Source organism: Mesoplodon mirus, assembly GCF_964341445.2.
Source record: "Mesoplodon mirus genome assembly, chromosome: 14".
Taxonomy (NCBI): Eukaryota; Metazoa; Chordata; class Mammalia; order Artiodactyla; family Ziphiidae; genus Mesoplodon; species Mesoplodon mirus.
In genome coordinates, this window is record NC_138990.1 from 16,305,077 (window position 1) to 16,327,071 (window position 21,995).

Sequence of the window (21,995 nt, forward strand, 5' to 3'; positions counted from 1 at the left end):
GGGCATTTGCTTTGCCCACTGGATTGCCATGGCAACCCTTGATCAATGCAGCAGCGGAAGAGGCTGGTGGCAGGTTCTCTAGGGAAGGGCCCCTGTGGGCTCTCACTGGCTCAGTGGCACTCTTGAGAGAGGTGACCACGAGGGCAGCTCACCTGGAGAAGGTGACCTCGGTGGGGTCACTTCTTCACGACGCCCCAGCACTGAGAGCCGTGTAGCCATCGCACAGCCTGCGGCATTGCTGTGTGCCCGGGACAGCTGTCTCCCAGGTTGAGACAGCATGTGACAGCTGCCTTCTGAGCCAGATGGTTTTGCTACATGTTGAATTCTGCAAGGAAAATCAGCATTTTGAATTTGAGACGGTTAACAGCTGTTGCTAATATAGAAAAATGCAGCTTTGTAAAGGCTTTTGCTAAGAGTAGCACTTTTTCCATTCAAATTGCTAAGTGACAGAACCTCTGAACCACTAGTTAGGATAGGCCCCTCAGATAACCAGACACGAACTACATGAAACCATTACCTTAAAAAAAAAAAAAAAAGGTTGTCCTCCACTTCGATACAGTGCTGCTTTTGGAAATGCAGACCTCGCAGTCCCATACAGCCTGTGTCCATCTCTGTGCTTCTTAATTGCCTTGTTCGGAAACCCGCCATTTTACGTGTGTATTGTCATAAATGAGTCTGGCATCCATTTAAATTAATCAACCTTTTTTTTTAATGCTATGAAAATAATCAGTTCATTTCATCTGAGTTTAAGTCTTTTCTTTTTTCCTTTTTTACTGCTGTCATTTCTTGTGCTTGTTTTTTCCCCAGTGAGGGTTGTCGAAGAGAAAATACAATGAAGAATGTTGGAAGTCGCAAATATGCGTTTAATTCCCTGCAGCTGAAGGCTTTCCCCAAGCATTACAGGCCTCCTGAAGGGACTTACGGAAAAGTTGAAACATGAACACACGGTTTCCTCTAATTAGCTGTTATGTAATAAATGTGGGTACCCTCTAGTGTCATATATGAATTCTTCAAGAAGACCTGAAGGATTGGTTTTTACTTTCATGTTTTTAAAACTATTTCACTAAAGAGTCTATGGAGCATGTTTTTTGCGTTGGAATCCATAGCAGGTAATGTTGGGCTCACTAGTGTGGAGAGTTAACTGCCCATTTAAACAGCCTTCAGCCATAATCACACAGATATCAGCAGTTACCTGTATAAATCAAGCCAGGTACGTCTGAAATGCTAAGACTTTTTAAAACGCCCACTTAGGCAGCTGCTCACCTAACTTATTTTTCTACTGAGTAACTCAAAATTGAGCATTGATTTACAACCTACTTTTTAAAAATCTCCATGTAAAATGGTAAATAATAGTTTAAATGATTGGATCCTGGGCAGACCACTAAATGTTAAATGTTAAGGGAAGTTTTGGGGAAAGATGCTCGCTCTCTCATGCCGTCAGGGCGAGTGCTTCTGGTGCCTCAGCCTGCCTGTAACAGCACGGGTGGAACCAGGAGTTGAAGTAAAGGCTGATAAATCAGCCTGAGATAAGGCTTATTAGAAGACAATACCTGCAAAGCTCCCCACACAGTAGGGGCCACCCCTGTCCCTTAAAGAACAGGGTGTCTGCTCGAGGACATGAGGCCAGCCGTCTCCTGTTGCCTTATGCCCTGTGTGTAGTCCACGGCCCCAGGGCACGTCTCCCCTTCTCCCCCATGTCAGGACCTCGCACGTGGTATTGTCTGATGCCTCTCAGTCAACAATGGGGGATTTTGCATAGAGATAGTGGAAGCCTGAGTATTTTCAAAATTGGTGTCCTCTGGTGGGTTTCCCAATTTTTTGTCTTCCAGAAGACAATAAAATCATGTTTGTCTGATGAAAGTGTCTCTTAGGTCTGCAATAATTGTTACTACTCATTCTGTTATGTAAGATGGCTATTGAGAAGGTTGAGATATCTCCTAAAATGAGATTTTGAAAGGGATTAATGGACCATAAAACTTAGGAATTTCATAGAAAATTATGTATGGTCATCTATTATAAGATGATGAGTCATCTGCACATAGCAGAGTTTTTTCTTAGTTTATATGTTTTTATCAATTGTTTTTATCATTATTATGTTTACATGTTATTTAAAAGGCTGTAAAAGAAATGTATGTGGCACATATTCATGATACTGATCCTAATGACTTGTGAACCCTTAGGAAGTTCCTTTATCTAAAATTCTAAATGCTATTCTTTGGGCTCCTCTAGAAATGCCACTTGGAAACATGTAACAGGCTTGGGCCTGGGGAGCTGAAGCACAGGCGAGACCACCCCTTGGCAGGGTCAGAGGGTGGGGGCATCAGGTAAGGGTGGAACCAGGTGACCTTTCAGATCCTTTCCTCCTCAAAAGTCTGCACACCTGGAGCCTGCTGTCTCCTGACGCCCACTGGTGAGTGTGAACTGGTGTGGAGGGTGAGTCCGTGAGGGACCCTTGGTGCTCACCAGCCCCTGCACAGCTGGGTTCACTGTGGAGGGCGGAGGCGGAGAAACTTGTCCCGCAAGCCCACTGCACAGGTGGCAGCAGGTGGTGTCGGATTCTCCTGTTGTGTCAATCCGTGTGCAAAGACAGCTTCCAGTATAGCTGATTTAGTATTTCACCTCCACCATTTCATTTAATTTGTCATTTTCTAGTATCTATATATTTCCATCTATACTCATTTTAACATCATTTAAAAAAACTCCCTTGTATTTTTAATGTTACTCATACAACTTTCAGATTTTTTTTTTTTTTTTTTTGGGTCTGAAGAGCATTACCTTAACTTACCAAAAGGGAATATAGCAAATGTTGTCATCTGTTAGCGGTTTTGCATGTGGCACCTTTATGTGAATATTCTCCTAATTTTGGCTTCATGTTGGATCACCATAAAAGTCGAAGACTTGGCTAATCACGTAGAAAATATTCAGGTTTCAGTATTCCACCTGAGCGTTACTCCCCTGCTCCTGTGCGGTAGTCAGTCTCACGGCGGCATTGCGCGATTACAAAGCTCGTTGAGTGGGGGCCACATTGCCCATCGTGGTGGCTGCAGGTACCCAGGTCACACGGGAGCTTTGAGTTTTCAGTTGGAGAAGGAAGGCAGTTTTACAGGTTCCTGTAAAATAGAGGTTCCATCAAGTGCTCCTTATATAAGGCACCCATTTAAAAAGAAACGTTGAGACGTACTGAAAGCTCAGATGTGACGTGGATTCTGTGAAAGCGTCTGCAGCACAAGTTGCCTTTGGTTTCCTTTAAAAACGTACAAATACTGCATAATAAGTTTTGTCCCTACACAATTGTATTTGCCAAGCTTAGTGCGTTAAGGTACTTTTATTTATTTGTTTCGGACAGTATTAATATATATAAACATATAGTTACCGTTTTATATATTCTTAGCTCATTCAAAGCCATGTATGCTGTAAATGTGCTAGTCTTTAGAATGACAATAAACAACTAACGAGATCATTAAACCTGGTCTGCCTGATTCATTCTGATACATTAGGAGGACTGGTTATGTGGCCGGCATCTGGCTGGACTGCTGGGCACTGCATTGAGTGCTCAGTGTTTGTAAACGTGAGACATTTCTGTTTTATAATCCTGTTTTCACTTAGTTGGAAGTAGAGGGCAGTGAGGTGTGGGATTCAGCTTCAGGCAGACTCGGATCCCTATCCTGTTCTGCCTTTCGCTGGCTGGTGACTTTGAGCAGCTTGCTTGCCCTCTCTGAGCCTCCCTCCATGTGCTGAGTATGAAGTTGCTGCTTTTGCCCTTGGTCCCAGTGCACATCAGATTTTGCGTGCACCCTGTAAGAGTGAAGTTCCTGTCTCCCCCAGCCCTGTGGAGATGCTGCAGTTAAGCCTTCAAAGCCAAATGCTCTGGGAGCTCCTCTTCCCAAAGACAGACCCCCAGGCTGGGGAGCCTGACATGGGGCTCAGAACTCTCACTCCTGTGGGAGAACCTCTGCAATATAATTACTCTCCAGTTTGGGGGTCACCCACCCCCTCCCAGGGGTATGGGATTTGACTGTACTGCGAGTGTGTCCCTCTTACTCTCTCATTGTGGTTCCTTCTTTATGTCTTTGGTTACAGAATATCTTTTTTGGTAGGTTCTTATCTTTTTTTATCAGTGGCTGCTCAGCAGTTAGCTGTGATTTTGGTGTGCTCACGAGAAGAGGTGAGCTCAAGATCCTTCTACTCCGCCATCTTGTCCCAGGAACCGAGGAAATTTTAATCCAGGGTCATTGTGCTCTCCAGATCATCGACCATGTCCCCACAGTGAGTATCAGAGAAAAATCCCCTTATTCCTCCAGCAGGAGAGAGACGGAACCACTCCTGAGATCTGCGTGCTGTGTGGGCACAGTGGGCAGTGTGAGATGATAGGCATCAAACGTTCCTGAGTGTTAGCTGCTGCTCGTACCCTCCCACATCCGTAAGTGTGGGTGGTGTCAACTCTGTGGGTTGCCTGGCCATCCGTTGTGTGACTTGATGAAATGTCACTCCGTGAATGGTCTGATTCTTCATTATGTTGCATCTTGTGCTTGGCACACATGCCCAGGGATCTCCCTTGGATAAATTCCTAGCAGTAGAAACGTACAACTAAAGGATAATTTGAATGTTCTGAAATTTTTGAACCTTTAATATTACCAGAGTACTCCCAGAAAGTTAAACTACCACCTGGAGCACCACCTGCCTTTCCCTTTCTCATCGGAGCTGGAGACGGCACCTTGTTTCACTTCCATTCCTTTGATTACTCTGAAACTGAACATCTTTTATACTTATATTCATGCTTCTGCTTTTGTGACTTCGAGTGTACATCTTTTTCATGTGACTGTTTTTAATACACAGTCTATTCACTCCTCTGTCACATTTTGTGGTCTTTTTAAACCTACTTGTCAGCCGTCTTTTGGTTTTGTTGATGGTAGGTAGGGGGTCTACAGAAGTGAAAAAATCTTACGTGGTGATATCACCTTTCTCTTTTTGCTGTTTGTTGTGAAACTGAGTCCTGGCTTCCCCTCTGGAGGTGACACAGCTGGCCCCCCATCCTTGTCCATGAGAGGGTGTCATGCTGTGCCCTCGCCGAGGGACAGCACCGCACTTGGCACCTTGCACGTTCTTGGTTTAATTCCATTCATGGTTCCTGCCTTTGCTGATACTGAGGTTACTTAAAAAATATTCACCTGTTCTTATTTCTAGTACTTACATGCTTTGTTTTACATTTAGAACAATTCATCGGGAGTTATTTTTGGCATAAGGCACATGTTGTAGTGTTTGCTACGGTCAGCACGGCTCCCTCCTCTAAGCCAGCCCGAATGTTGCTCCTTTAAAGATAAGGGGAGACGTTTCAGGACATGGGCCACCGTCACCGTGCACTTCCTCCTACCCCTCCTCGATGCCATCTGGGTTTCCGTTCCAGCCTGTTAGTGGGTGACCTGGTTCAACCTGGCTGCTTGGTTCTAGGGGCAGTGACTGCAGAGGTCCTGATTGGAAGAAGGTAAGGGGGGCTGGCGGTTGGAGTTTTCCCCATTTGTAATTTTGCTGAGGACAAAAATGATCAGCTGTTCAAAGGGCCATTACCTTTGTAACTTCCTTACAGGCTGTTCTAACGGGTCTCCCCTTTTTAAAAAATTTTTTATTGATGTATAGTTGATTCACAATGTTGTGTTAGTTTCTGGTACACAGCCAAGTGATTCAGTTATATGTGTGTATACATACTCTTTTCCATTATAGATTTTTACAAGTTACTGAATATAGTTCTCTGTGGCATACAGTAGGACCTTGTTGTTGATTTTATATATAGTCATGTGTATATGTTAATCCCAAACTCCTAATTTATCCCTCTCCCCCCTTCCCCTATGATAACCATGAGTTTTCTATGTCTGTGAGTCTGTTTCTGTTTTGTAAATAAGTTCATTTGTATCATATTGTAGATTCCACACGTAAGTGATATCATATATTTGTCTTTCTCTTTCTTCAGTCAATAGGACCACCTCTAGGTCCCTCCATGTTGCTGCAGCTGGCATTAGTTCATTCTTTTTTATGGCTGAGTAGTGTTCCTCTGTGTATACATGTGCCACATCTTTATCCCTTCCTCTGTCGATGGACACTTGGGTTGCCTCCATGTCCTGGCTATTGTGAGTAATGCTGCTGTGAACACTGGGGGGGGGGGGGTGTGTGTCCTTTTGCATTAGCATTTTCTCCAGATACACGCCCAAGAGTGGGACTACTGGACAACGTGGTAACTCCATTTGTAGTTGAGGGACCCCCCCCACTGTGTCCACAGCGCCGGATCCCACTCCCCTGAGCCCCTTGCAAACAGCGCGCTGGGACCAGTTTTGACGTGTTCCTGCAGGACCGCCGCGGCCCGGTGGGCTCCTGTGCTGCTGCCGCAGGGTGGACCCTCAGGCACAAGGCAGGGCTTCCGGCGTTGCCGTCTGTCTGGCCTGGGGAGTGCCAGGAGCCTGGGCCAGCAGAAGGGCCTGGCCTCAGGTCTGGACATCCTGTTGTGCTCTGGGAGTGGGCCCTTCCAGGACCAGCACCTTCGAGCAAGCCCTTGTGAAACTCTCCACTTGCAGATGGACAGACTCTTCCCCCGCCTCCCCCCGCCCCAAATGTCTTCCCTTACAAGCCTCTATGAAGAGTTGATTTTTCAGTTGATTTCGCAGGTGCTGCTCTGCAGTGTATGAAACACTAGTCCAGAAGCAAAAGGTTCCCTGGAAGGGGACAGCTCAGGGCGCCTGACCTGCCCTACAGGCTCATGAGGGCTGCCCAGAGGGAGGGCAGAGCTGCCTCACAGGTATTGATTACCTTTACACTTTTAAATGTACCTTCCTCTCAGAGGCCCTTTCCAAAAGTAGAAAGTAATTAAATTTACAGTGGATAAAAATCCAGTATTTGAGAACAGGAAGGAAAATAGAAATGAAAGTGACATCTCTGAGGGGTGTATGTCAACCCAAAAGGTTTTTCATTCCCACGAGCACGAAGCAGCACAGGCATCGGCAGGGGGAGAAGTGACTGGAGAGATGGAAACTTCTATTTAGCACACTCCATGCTCCCACAGGATTCTGGAAGCAGAACAGCACTGGCCAGAACTGACGGTCCGGCGCCTTGCTTACGCTGACCGTGGGCAGTGACACCAGCACAGCAAATGTCAGCCTACAACGTGTCTGGAAGCCAAATGTTGACTTTTAGGTGGAGAGTGCAGGGTGGGGTCTGTGCTGTGCTCTGAACTGCAGCGGGGCCCTGTGAGTGGGCCTACACAGGCACCCCCCCACCGCCCCCAGCCGTGGCCACCAGGGAGACCGCCCCAGCCTCAAGTTACAACTCTGTCCTGCGCTGCCCAGGGGAGAATGCCTCTCCCCAGTCTATGCTGAGATTTGGCAAATGGGTAACAACTTTGTCTTTTTTTTTTTTTTTTTTGCGGTACGCGGGCCTCTCACTGCTGTGGCCTCTCCTGCTGTGGAGCACAGGCTCCGGACGCGCAGGCTCAGCGGCCATGGCCCACGGGACCAGCTGCTCTGTGGCATGTGGGATCCTCCCAGACTGGGGCACAAACCCATGTCCCCCGCATCGGCAGGCGGACTCTCAACCACTGCGCCACCAGGGAAGCCCTAACTTTGTCTTCTTTTTATTACAGTTGTCACTACCCAAGCTCCGACACAGATTCCTGAGAGGGTGGGAACAGAATATCTGCACTCCAAATCCCTCCTCAGACCCCCTTTTTTTTTTCCTCAGACCCCTTTTGTGCCTCAGCACTACTTTGCAATGACTCTTCCTGCACCAGGCTTCCAGTGGGCCTTTTCAGCCAGTCCAGGCAGGTCTGCATTCAATTATAAATCTTTATGGTGCTCTCACTCTCTGTTGTACCATTTAACAGACAAAAAACAGCCAGGTTGGAGAGGACAGGAAGTGTGCTTGTTTCCAGAGCGAGGAACAACATAGCTGCATTTGAGAGATGGATGTAGAGGGATATGGCAGTTCATCACTTCCTCCGTGCTGCTCGCCCTGCCCTTGGCTTCTGTGCTTTTCCCTTCCTGGTCTCTCACTCCACCTCTTCACTCTGATTGGCTTGTTGTCCTCCATCCACCACTAGCACTGTGGTGGTCCCTAGGTTTCTGTCCATAACTCCCTTCTATCGTACTTCATATGCTTTTCCTGAAACACCTTATTAGTCATTCATATAGAATAAGTTACCACTCAATTGCTAATGACTCCCAAATTTCCAGATCCATCTAAACATCCAGCCATATCCCAGTCATTCTACTTGAGTGTCTCGGTGTCTCAAACATAGCATGTCAACACCAAACTCATGCATTCCCCCCGCTCTAAGCTGGCTGAGCTCTCCTCTGATAAATGACCTCACCTTCCCTCCCCTCCACATCCCATCAGCCACTAAGAGCGTATCTCTTCAACCCATTCCATAATTTCCATCCACACACTCACAGTCCTGGTCCACATCCACACTCCCTCTCATCTGGACCACCTCCCCATAGCTTTCTTATTCCTCCTTCAAAGCCCATCTCAGGCATGCCCTTTTCTATGGCAATTTCTCTCCACAAAATGATCTGGCCCTTAAAAAAAAAATTTCCTCAATCAGCCTTGAATATATGCATATTATATTATGCATATCTCATTCATCATGTTACTTACCTTTTATTTTGTCCAGCATGTTACTTTGAGTTACAACAGCAAATGCAATGCCTGTCACACAGGAGCTATTTAAAAAAGCTCACCGAATGAAAAGATTTTTTTTGATGTTCAGTTGAAATCTTATTTCAGCACTAGACTATTGCTTTTCTCTGTATATAATCAGTTATTCTAAACACATTATAAGGAGCCAAATTCAACAGGCTCAGGGGAGAAGGCAAACTTAACAATACAGTGTGGCAAACACCAGGACAGTGGTTTTCTCTTGGGGGTGAGCAGGCAGGTCTCTGAGGAATGTTAAGCACTACAGAGGGTTCAGACAATATTCTGTTGATCTGGATGATAGTTACATGGTGATCTACTTTATAGTTAACTGGCAACATTATAAAAACACTATAATATAGGACCAACCTCACACACCAGTGGACAGGCACAAAAATTCTGCAGGCCAAAAGGCAGTGGCACAATATATTTAAAGTGATAAAAGGGAAAAACCTACAACCAATAATCTGCCCAGCAAAGCTTTCATTCTGATTGATGGAGAGATGAAAAGTTTTACAGACAAGAGCTAAAAGAGTTAGTTAGCTCCAAAAAACCAGCTTTACAAGAAATATTAAAGGAACTTCTCTAAGCAGAAAAGGCCATTACTAGAAACATGAGAATCAGGAAAGGAAAAAGCTCATTGCTAAAGATAAATATACAGTAAAGGTAGTAAATTAACCACGTACAAAGCTAGTAGAAGGTTAAAAGAAAAAAAGTAGTAAAATCATGAACATCTTCTGTAAGTAGTTAATAGATACACAAAGCTGTAAAATATGACACGAAAACCAGTAAGTGTTGAGGGAGGGGAGCAAAAATGCAGGGTTGTTAAAATGCATTTCATGTTAAGAGATTAGCAACTTAAAATAATCATTATATATACATATGTGTGTGTATATATAGAGAGAGCTATACATAAACCTCATGGTAACTAAAAGCCAAAAGTCAATAATAGATGCACACACAAAAAAGAGAACGGAATCCAAACATAACTGAAGATAGTCATCAAATCACAAGGGAAGAGAACAAAAGAAAGGAACAAAAACTACAAGAACAATCCCCAATTAACAAAACAGCAATAAGTACACATCTATCAATAATTACTTTAAATGTAAATGAGCTAAATGCTCCAATCAAAAGACACAGGGTAGCTGAATGGATAGAAAAACAAGACCCATATATATGAGGCCTACCAGACTCACTTCTGATCTAAAGACACACAGACAGAAAGGGGATGGAAAAAGGTACTCCCTGCAAATGGAAATCACAACAAAGTTGGGGTACCAATATTATATTAGACCAAAAACAAAAAATGCCCACCTTTAAAACAAAGACTATGTAACAAGAGACAAAGAAGGACATTATATAATGACCAAGCCATGAAGAAGATATAACAATTGTAAATATATATGCATCCCACATAGGAGTACCTAAATACATAAAGCATATACTAACAGATAAAAAGGTACAAACCGTCAGTAACACAGTAATAGTAGGGGACTTTTAACACCCCATCTACATCAATGGACAGGTCATCCAGAAAGAAAATCAATAAGAAAACACTGTGGCCTTAAATGACAAATTAGACCAGATGGACTTAATATATATAGAACATGCCATCCAAGGGAAAGGAGAATGCACTCTTTTTTTTTTTTTTTTTTGCGGTACGCAGGCCTCTCACCTTTGTGGTCTCTTCCATTGTGGAGCACAGGCTCCGGATGCACAGGCTTATGCCTGCGTGGTTCAGCCGCTCCGTGGCATGTGGGATCCTCCCGGACCGGGGCACGAACCTGTGTCCCCTGCATCGGCAGGCAGACCCCCAACCACTGCACCACCAGGGAAGCCCGAGAATGCATTCTTTTCAAGCGCATATCAAACATTTTTCAGGATAGATCACATGCTAGGCAATAAAGCCTCAGCATATTTAAGAAAATTGAAATCATCAAACATCTTTTTTGACCACAAGGCTATCAGACTAGAAATCAACTACAAGAAAAAAACTGCAAGAAACACAAACATGTGGAGGCTAAACAATATGCAACTAAACAACCAATGGATCACTGAAGAAATCAAAGAGGAAATCAAAACATACCTGAAGACAAATGAAAAGAAAAACACAATGATCCAAAATCTATGGGACCCAGCAAAAGGAGTTCTAAGAGAGAAGTTTATAGCAATAGCTTAAAAAAAAAAAAAAATCCCAACAAACAAAAGCCCAGGAGCAGATGGCTTCACAGGTAAATTCTACCGAACATTTAGAGAAGAGTTAACACTTACCCTTCTCAAACTATTCCAAAATATTGTAGAGGAAGGAATGTTTCCAAACTCATTTTAGGAGGCCAGCATCACCCTGATACCATAAGCAAAGATATCACAAAAAAGAAAATTACAGGCCAATATCACTGATGAACACAGATATAAAAATCCTCAACAAAATATTAGCAAATTGAATTCAACAATACATTAAAAAGATCATACAACATGATCAACTGGGGTTAATCTCCGGGAGGCAAAGATGGTTCATTATCTGCAAATCAACCAATGTGATATATACCATATTAACAAACTGAAGAATAAAAATCATATAATCAAAAAACAAAATGACAAAAAAATCATATGATCATCTCAATACATGCAGAAAAAGCTTTTAACAAAATTCAACAACCATTTATAACTCTCCAGAAAGTGGCTATAGAGGGAACATACCTCAACATAATAAAGGCCATATATGATAAGCCCACAGCTAACATCACACTCAACAGTGAAAAGCTAAAAACATTTCCTCTAAGATCAGAAATAAGACAAGAATGCCCACTCACCACTTTTATTCAAAATAGTGTTGGAAGTCTTAGCCACAGAAATCAGACAAGAAACAGAAAAGGAGATTAAATTGGAAAGGAAGAAATAAAACTGTCCGTTTGCAGATGACATGATACTATGTATAGAAAATCCTAAAGACACCACCAAAAAACTAGAGTTCATCAATGAATTCAGTAAAGTTGCAGGGTACAAAATTAATATACGGGAATATGTTGCATTTCTATACACTAACAATGAACTTTCAGAATGAGAAATTGGGAAAACAACCCCATTTACCACTGCATCAAAAAGAATAAAATACCTAGCAATAAATCTAACTAAGGAGATCAAAGACCTTTACTCAGAAAACTGAGACAGTGATGAAAAAATTGAAGATGACAGATGGAATGATATATTGTACCATGTTCATGGACTGGAAGAATCAGTATTGTTAAAATGACCATACTACCCAAGGCAATCTACAGATTCAGTGGAATCCTTATCAAAATACCAATGGCATTTTTCAAAGAACCACAACAAATAATTCTAAACTTTGTATGGAAACACAAAGACCCCAAATAGCCAAAGCAATCTTCAGAAAGAACAGAGCTGGAGTTATCATACTCCGTGACTTCAGCCTATACTACAAAGCTATAGTCATCAATCCAGTATGGTACTGGCACAAAAACAGAAACATAGCACAGTGGAATAGAAGAAACAGGCCAGAAATAAACCCACACACTTATGGCCAATTAACCTATGACAGAGGAGGCAAGAATATACAAATGGGGAAAAAACAGTCTCTTCAATAAGCAGTGCTAGGAAAACTGGACAGCTACATGTAAAAGAATGAAATCAGAACATTTTCTCTCACCATATACAAAAAATAAACTCAAAATGGATTAAAGACCTAAGTGTAAGACTGGAAATCATAAAAAAAAATCCTAGAAGAAAACATAGAACACTCTGATAAATTGTAGCAATTTTTTAGATCTGTCTCCTAAGGCAAAGGAAACAAAAGCAAAAATAAACAAATGGGATCTAATTAAACTTAAAAGCTTTTGTAGAGCAAAGGAAACCATTGACAGAATGAAAAGGCAACCTACTGAGAGAAAATATTTGAAAATGATATGACCAATCAGGGGTTGATATCCAAAATATATAAAGAGCTCATACAGCTCAATATCAAAAAAAAAAACAAAAAACCAAACAACCTGATTTTAAAATGGGCAGAAAACCTGAAAAGATAGTTTTCCAAAGACAACAGGCATATGAAAATCACTAATATCACTAATCATCAGAGAAATGCAAATCAAAACCACAATAAGATATCACCTCACAACTGTCAAAATGGCTATCACCAAAAAGAACACCAATAACAAATGTTGGTGAGGAGGTGGAAAAAAGGGAGCCCATGTACTCTGTTGGTGGGAATGTAAACTGGTGCAGTCACTATGGAAACAGTATGGAGATTCCTCAAAAAAACTAAAACTAGAACTACTGTATGAGCCAGTAATTCTGCTCCTGGGTATATAGCCAAAGAAAATGAAAACACTAATTTGAAAAGATTAATGTGCCCCAATGTTCACAGCAGCATTATTTACAATAGCCAATATATGGAAGCAACCTAAGTGTCCATCAACAAATATGTGGATAAAGAAGACGTGGTGTGTATATATATATATATATGTACACACACACACACACACACACACAATAGACTACTACTCAGCCATAAAAAAGAATGAAACTTTGCCATTTGCTACAATGTAGACAGACCTGGAGGGCATCATGCTTAGTGAAATAAGACAAAGACAAAAACTATCACTTATATCTGTAATCTAAAAAATGAATATAACAAAACAACCAGACTCAGATATAATAGAGAACAAATTAGTGGTTACTAGTGGTTACTAGTGGGAAGGGGGGAGGGGGCAAGACAGGGGTACAGGATTAAGAAGTACAAACTACTATGTATAAAATAAACTACAAGAATATATTGTACAGCACAGAAAATATAGCCAATATTTTATAACTTTAAATGGATTATCTAAAAAAATTTTGAATCACTGTGTTGTACACTTGAAACTAATAGAACATTGTAAATCAACTATGCCTCAATGAAAAAAACACCCTATGTGCCTTTGTTATATTTAACAATAAAATTACATGTTAATCCATCATTCAATGAAAAATCTGAAAAGAAAATTTAAAAACCAATTCCACTTACAACAGAGTCGAAAAGAGTAAGATAATTAGGAATAAACCTAACCACAGACACAAAAGTCTTACATACTGAAAACTACAAAAAGTTGCTGAAAAAAATTAAAGATACCAATAAATGGAAAGAAATTCCATATGAATGGATTGGAAGAATTTATATTGTTAAGAGGCCAATACTATCCAAAGTGTACAGATTCAACATACTCCTTGTCAAAACCCCATTGGTGTTTTTTGCAGAAATAGAAAAATCCATTCTAAAATTCACACGGAATCTCAAGGGACTCTGAATAGCCAAAACAATCTTGAAAAAGAACAAAGTTGGAGGTCTAGTACTTCCAGATTTCAAAACTTAATAGAAAACGACAGTAATCAAAACAGTGTGGCAGGGCTTCCCTGGTGGCGCAGTGGTTGAGAGTCTGCCTGCCAATGCAGGGGACACAGGTTCGTGCCCCGGTCCAGGAAGATCCCACATGCTGCGGAGCGGCTGGGCCCGTGAGCCATGGCCGCTGAGCCTGCATGTCTGGAGCCTGTGCTCCGCAACGGAAGAAGGCCACAACAGTGAGAGGCCCGCGTACCGCAAAAAACAAAACAAAACAAAACACCGTGGCACTGGCTTAAAGACAGACACATAGTGCAGTGGAATAAAAAGGCCAGAAATAAACCCTGGTATAGAAGGGCAAATAATCTTCAACAACGTAGAAGACCATTCAACGAGGAAAGGACGATCTTCTCAGTAGTGTTGGGAAAACTGGATATCCACATGCAAAAGACTGAACTTGGACCCTTACCTTATACATATCAACTCTAATTGGAACAAAGACCTAAACATAAGAAGTCAAACAATACAGCTCCTAGGAGAAAGCTTAGGGGAAGAGCTTTCTTGGACGGGGCAATGATTTCTTGGCTACAACACCAAAGGCACAGGCGACAAGAGTAAAAACAGATACACGGGACTGTATCAAAATTGCAAACTATGCATCAAAAGAACACAACCAACAGAGTGAAAAGAAGTGGGAGGAAACATATCCAAATCATGTATGTGGTAAGGAGTTCCTATCATACTATACAAAGAACATCTAGACCTTAACCACAAAAGAGCAGACAACACTCTTTAAAAATGGGCAAAGAACTTGAATGGATATTTCTCCAAAGAAGATCTATAAAGAGTCAACAAAGACCTGAAATGATAAAACGGGGCTCAACATCAGTAGAATTGGTGGTTACCAGGGGGTGGGAGGGAGGACAGGGTAAGGGGGAGTTGTTTAATTGGTACACAGTTTCAGTTTTGCAAGATGAGGAGAGTTCTGGTGACTGGTTGCATAACAAGTTGAATTACATAACACTATTGAACTATATACTTAAAAATGGTTAAGATGTTAAATGTTTCATTATGTACATTTTATCACAACTAAAAATTAAAAATGTCAGCTTTCCTCCATTGTTGAGCCCGGATGGTGTGGTGGTGAAAAAGGAAGGCTAGAAGAAGGTGGAATCAGGGAGATGCCCTTCCACCAGGGAACTAAGGCTCTTGAGAAGTCTGTTTTGCTGGAAAGTAAGCCTCTGTTATGGAAAACACTTTCAGCATTTAAAAAAAAAAATTAAAAAAAATAAAAATTAAAAATATAGGCACTAATAAAGGTATCAGAAATTATGTTGTAAATGGATTATAGACCTACATGTCAGCTAAAACTATAAAACTCTCAGATGAAAACAGGAATAAATGTCCATAAGCTTGGAAGAGGCAGTGGTTTCCTTTAGATACACCAAAAGGAAAAATTGGAATTCATCAAAATTAACAACTGTGCTCCAAAAGACAGCATCAAGAAAGTGAAGATAAACTACAAACTGGGAGAAAACATGTCAAAGGCCAATCATTTGTCTTTAAAAGGAACCTGTATACCTAATATACAAAAATAAAAAACAAAAAATCACAATAAAAAGACAACTCAAATGAAAAAATGGACAAAAGATCTGAATAGACATTTTTACAAACATACAAATGGCCAATAAGCACATGAAAACATGCTCAATATCATTAGCCATTAGGGAAATGCCAATCAAAATCCCAATTTGATAACACTTCATACCAAATAGAATGACTGCAATCAAAAAGATGAAAAATATATTGAGGTGCTCCTGTGTTAGGTGCATATTTATTTTCAATTGTTATATCTTTTTCTTGGACTGATCCTTGATCATTATGTAGTTTCCTTCCTTGTTTCTTGTAACAGTCTTTATTTTAAAGTCTACTTTGTCTGATATGAGTATTGCTACCCCAGCTTTCTTTTGATTTCCATTTGCATGGAATATATTTTTCCATATCCTCACTTTCAGTCTGTATGTGTCCCTAGGTCTGAAGCAGGTCTCTTGTAGACAGCAAACATGACTCTTGTTTTGCACCCAACATAGGAGCACATGAATATATAAGGCAAATGCTAACAGACATAAAAGGGGAAATTGACAGTAACACAGTAACAGTGGGGGACTTTCTAACACCCCACTTACACCAATGGACAGATCATCCAGACAGAAAATAAGGAAACACAAGCCTTAAATGACACATTAGACCAGATAGACTTAATTAATATTTATAGGACATTCCATCCAAAAGCAGCAGAATACACTTTCTTCTCAAGTCACAGGGAGCATTCTCCTGGATAGATCACATCTTTAGTCACAAATCAAGCCTCGGTAAATTTTTAAAAATTGAAATCATATCAAGCACCTTTTCTAACCACATCGCTATGAGATTAGAAATCAGCTACAGGAAAAAAAAATGTAAAAAAAACACAAACACATGGAGGCTAAACAATATGTTACTATATAACCAATGGAACACTGAAGAAATCAAAGAGGAAATCAAAAAATACCTACAAACAACAATGTAAACATGACGATCCAAAACCTATGGGATGCAGCTAAAGCAGTTCTAAGAAGGAAGTTTACAGCAATACAATCTTACTTCAAGAAACAAGAAAAATCTCAAATAACCTAACCTTATACCTGAAGCAACTACAGAAAGAAGAACAAACAAAACCCAGAGTTAGTAGAAAGAAAGAAATAATAAAGATCAGAGCAGAAATAAATGAAACAGAGACAAAGAAAACAATAGCAAAGATCAATGAAACTAAAAGCTGGTTCTTTGAGAAGATAAACAAAATTGATAAAACTTTAGGCAGGGCTTCCCTGGTGGTGCAGTGGTTGAGAGTCTGCCTGCCAGTGCAGGGGACATGGGTTCGAGCCCTGGTCTGGGAGGATCCCACATGCTGCGGAGCGGCTGGCCCCGTGAGCCACAATTGCTGAGCCTGCGTGTCTGGAGCCTGTGCTCCGCAACGGGAGGGGCCGCAATAGTGAGAGGCCCACGCACCGCGATGAGGAGTGGCCCCCGCTTGCCACAACTAGAGAAAGCCCTCGCACAGAAATGAAGACCCAACGCAGCCATAAATAAATAAATAAAATTTTAAAAAAAACAAACAACTTTAGGCAGACTCATCAAGAAGAAAAGGGAGAGGACTCCAATCAATAAAAATTAGAAGTGAAAAAAGTTACAGTGGACACCACAGAAATACCAAGGATGGTAAAAGACTACTACAAGCAACTACACACCAATAAAATGGACAATCTAGACGAAACAGACAAATTCTTAGAAAGGTACAACCTTCCAAGACTGAACCTGGAAGAAATAGAAAATATGAACAGACTAATCACAAGTACTGAAATTGAAACTGTGATTAAAAATCTTCCAAGAAACAAAAGTCCAGGACTAGATGGCTTCACAGGTGAATTCTTGTAAACATTTAGAGAAGAGTTAACACCTATCCTTCTGAAACTCTTCCAAAAAATTGCAGAGGAGGAAACACTCCCAAGCTCATTCTACGAGGCCAACATCACCCTGATACCAAAACCAGACAAAGCTATCACAAAAAAAGAAAATTACAGGCCAATATCACTGATGAATGAAGATGCAAAAATGCTCAACAAAATACTAGCAAACCAAATCCAACAACACATTCGAAGGATGATACAACATGATCATGTGGGATTCATCCAGGGATGCAAGAATTTTTCAATATCTGCAAATCAGTGTGATAAACCACATCAACAAATTGAAGAATGATCACCTCAATACATGCAGAAAAAGCTTCTGACAAAATTCAACTCCCACTTATGATAAAAATTCTACAGAAAGTGGGCACAGAGGGAACTTACCTCAACATAATAAAGGCCATATATGACAAACCCAGAGCGAACATCATTCTCAATGGTGAAAAACTGAAAGCACTTCCTCTAAGATCAGGAACAAGACAAGGACGTCCACTCTTGCCACTTTTATTCAACATAGTTTTGGGAGTCCTAGCCATGGCTATCAGAGAAGAAAAAGGAATCCAAATTGGACAAGAAGAAGTAAAACTGTCACTATCTGCAGATGATATGATACTATATGTAGAAAATCCTAAAGATGCTACCAGAAAACTACTAAAGCTCATCAATAAATTTGGTAAAGCTGCAGGATACAAAATTAATACACAGAAATCTCTTGCATTCCTATATATTAACAAAATATCAGAAAGAGAAATCAAGCAATCCCATTTACCATCTCATCAAAAAGAATAAAATAACCTAGGGCTAAACCTACCTAAGGAGGCAAAAGATCTGTACTCAGAAAACTATAAGACACTGATGAAAGAAATCAAAGATGACACAAACAGATGGAGAGATATATACCATGTTCTTGGATTGGAAGCATGAATATTGTGAAAATGACTATACTACCCAAAGCAATCCACAGATTCAATGCAATCCCTGTCAAATTACCAAAGGCATTTTTCACCGAATTAGAACAAGAAATTTTACAATTTGTATGGAAACACAAAAGACCCCAAGTAGCCAAAGCAATCTTGAGAAAGAAAAACTGAGCTCGAGCAATCAGGCTCCCTGACTTCAGAGTATACTACAAAGCTACAGTCATCAAAACAGTATGGTACTGGCACAAAAACAGAAATACTGATCAATAGAACAGGACAGAAAGCCCAGAGATAAACCCACACACCTGTGGTTACCTAATCTATGACAAAGGAGGCAAGAATATATAACAGAGAAAAAAACAGTCTCTTCAATAAGTGGTGCTGGGAAAACTGGACAGCTACATGTAAATGAATGAAATTAAAACACTCCCTAACACCATACACAAAAATAAACTCAAAATGGATTAAAGACCTTGTAAAACTCTTAGAGGAAAACATAGGCAGAACACTCTTTGACATATATCACAGCAAGATCTTTCTTGATCCACCTCCTCGAGTAATGAAAATAAAAAACAAACAAATGGGACCTAATGAAACGTAAAAGCTTTTGCACAGCGAAGGAAACCATAAACAAAACAAAAAGACAGTCTTCAAAATGGGAGAAAATATTTGCAAATGAAGCAACTGACAAGGGATTAATGTCCAAAATATACAAACAGCTCATGCAGCTCAATAACAAAAAAAAACTCAATCAAAAAATAGGCAGAAGATTTAAACAGACATTTCTCCAAAGAAGACATACAGATGGCTAAAAAGCACACGAAAAGATGCTCAACATCGCTAATTATTAGAGAAATGCAACTCAAAACTACAATGAGGTATCACCTGACACCAGTCAGAATGGCCATCATCAAAAAATCTACAAACGATAAATGCCAGAGAGGCTATGGAGAAAAGGGAACCCCCCTACACTGTTGGTGGGAAGGTAAATTGGTACAGCCACTATGGAGAACAGTATGGAGGTTCCTTAAAAAATTAAAAATAGAGCTACTATATGATCCAGCAATCCCACTCCTGGGCATATATCTTCAAAAAGATACATGGGGACTTCCCAATGGTTAAGAATCCACCTGCCAATGCAGGGGACACGGGTTTGAGCCATGGTCTGGGAAGATCCCACATGATGCGGAACAACTAAGCCCGTGCACCATAGCTACTGAGTCTGCACTCTAGATCCACAACTACTGAAGCCTGCATGCCTAGAGCCCTGCTCTGCAACAAGAGAAGCCACTGCAGTGAGAAGCCCGCGCACCACAACGAATAGTAGTCCGTGCTCACCACAATTAGAGAAAGCCTGTGCACGGCAACGAAGATGCAACACAGCCATAAATAAATAAACAAACAAAAAGATACAAGCACCCCAATATTCGTTACAGCACTATTTACAATAGCCAGGACATGGAAGCAACCTAAATGTCCATCAACAGAGGAATGGATAAAGAAGGTGTGGTACATATATACAATGGAATATTACTCAGCCATAAAAAGGAATGAAATAATGCCATCTGCAGCAAGATGGATGATCCTAGAGACTGTCATACCGAGTGAAGTAGGTTGGACAGAGAAAGACAAATATCGTATGATATGCCTTATATGTGGAATCTAAGAAAAGGGTACAAATGAACTTACCTACAAAACAGATATAAAGTTACAGATGTAGAAAACAAGCTTATGGTTACCAGGGGGTAAGGGGGGAGCGGGGATAAATTGGGAGATAGGGATAGACATATACACAGTACTATATATAAAATAGATAACTAAGATACTGTATAGCGCAGGAAACTCTACTCAATACTCTGTAATGGCATATATGGGAAAAGAATCTAAAAAAGAGTGAATATATGTATATGTATAACTGATTCACTTTGCTGTACACCTGAAACTAACACAACATTGTAAATCAACTATACTCCAATAAAAATTTTAAAAAATAAAATAAAAAAAAATAAAAATTTTAAGAAGTTATAATAAAAAAACCCAAAAGGTGAAAAATAACAACTATTGGTGATATGGAGAAATTAAAATCCTCATACATTACTGGTGGGAATGTAAAATGATGTAGCCACTGTGGAAAAGTTTAGCAGTTTATCAGTTAAAGTTGGAGTTATCATACGACACAGCAATACCGCTCTTAGGTATATAACCCAAAGAAATGAAACATGTCCAGATAAAACTCATTAATAAATGTTCATGTCATTAGTCATAATAGCCCCAAAGTGCAAATAACCCAAAATTTCCTCAGCTGATGAATGGATAAAAAATATGTGGTATTATCTATACTATGGTATATTATTCAGCAATAAAAAGCAATGAAGTACAGATAGACGCTACATAGATGAAACTTGAAAACATGGTGAAAGAAGCCAGTCACAAAAGGCCACATATTACATATTTCTATGTTTATGAAATGTCCAGAATAAGCAAATCTATAGACACAGAAAATGTATGAGTTGTTGCCAAGAGCTGGGGGCGGGGGAGGAGGGAGTAACTGCTAATGGAGATGGGGCTTCTCTTTGGGGTGACGTAAATGCCCTGGAATTAGACAGTGGTGATGGCTTCATGACTGTGACTATTAAAAAACAAACAAACAAAAAGCACTGAAATTGTATACTTTAAGGGTGAATTTTATGGTATTTGAATTTCTTCCAATGAAGCTCTCAATAAAGCTGTGACTAAGAAAAAGATAGGGTTCTATAAAATAATTTGAGTTTCTTATCAAACTTAACTTTTAATAAAAGTTGTAGCACTTAAACAGGTATACAAGAGGTATTGAAAAATCTACCCTTTTCCCTTTCCCAGTGAATAGTATATACAACAGACCTCAGTGAATTTCTGCAACAAGGATCAGTGCTGATGTGGAATTCTCACAACTTCAGGTGAACCTTTAAGAAAGCAAATGAGCTACACAATACCTTGATTGCTTTAACTCCAGTAAACTGCAGGTCTACGAAGAAGCTATGGCTCCTTCCCTTATTCTTCAATACTGAAAAAAAAAAGCTGGAAACTTGGATTCATATCTGGCTCTACTGTATTATGTGATCGGAATAAAATTACATGATTCTAAACTTTTACAAGCATTTCATGGTTTTCAGTCTTGCCTTCTACAGTCAATACCTACTGGCTCTGAATCCTTCTTTCCTTTTAGGATAAAGCCCATCATTCATTCAATGTGATTCTGACATGAGTTACCAAATACAGTGCATAAGACCCAGGTCTGGCCAAGATCATGGGGTCCCATCCTTTTTTCCACAAGGACTACAGGTCTAATTCAGGGGCAGATATTCCACAGAAGACAAGAGTCCTTTTGTAGGGTCTGATTAGTGGACCCTAGAAAAGGAGGTTATCTCTCTTCTTTTTGGGTCACAGACCTTAGGGATGTGTGCTTTTGATGGACACTGGCCTCTTTCCCATTATGTAGAGAGGGCCAGCCTAAAAACGAGGTCAGGAAACAGAGAAAAACAGTCAAGAGATGGAGGCAAGGAGCCCTGGCAGCAT

The 21,995-nt window shown here is 40.6% G+C and overlaps 1 protein-coding gene across 6 annotated transcripts in view; it reads left to right on the plus strand.

Annotated features, from left to right (window-relative positions):
* Positions 1-21,975, plus strand: part of INPP4A (inositol polyphosphate-4-phosphatase type I A) — a 148,593-nt gene extending 126,618 nt beyond the window's left edge. Inside the window, exons 25-27 of one of the 6 annotated variants that reach the window (XR_014295962.1) lie at positions 808-6,784; positions 7,049-7,375; positions 7,723-7,744. Coding sequence is in view for 2 of the 6 variants with exons in the window: in XM_082643268.1 (XP_082499394.1) it covers positions 7,723-7,756 (34 nt within the window). In the remaining 4 variants the exon portion in view is untranslated. Of the gene's footprint in view, positions 1-807; positions 7,376-7,722; positions 7,806-21,299 lie in introns of those variants that run through there. The other 5 variants (XR_014295960.1, XR_014295961.1, XR_014295963.1 and 2 more) reach the window with 5 other exon arrangements.
* The last annotated feature ends 20 nt before the right edge of the window (positions 21,976-21,995 follow it).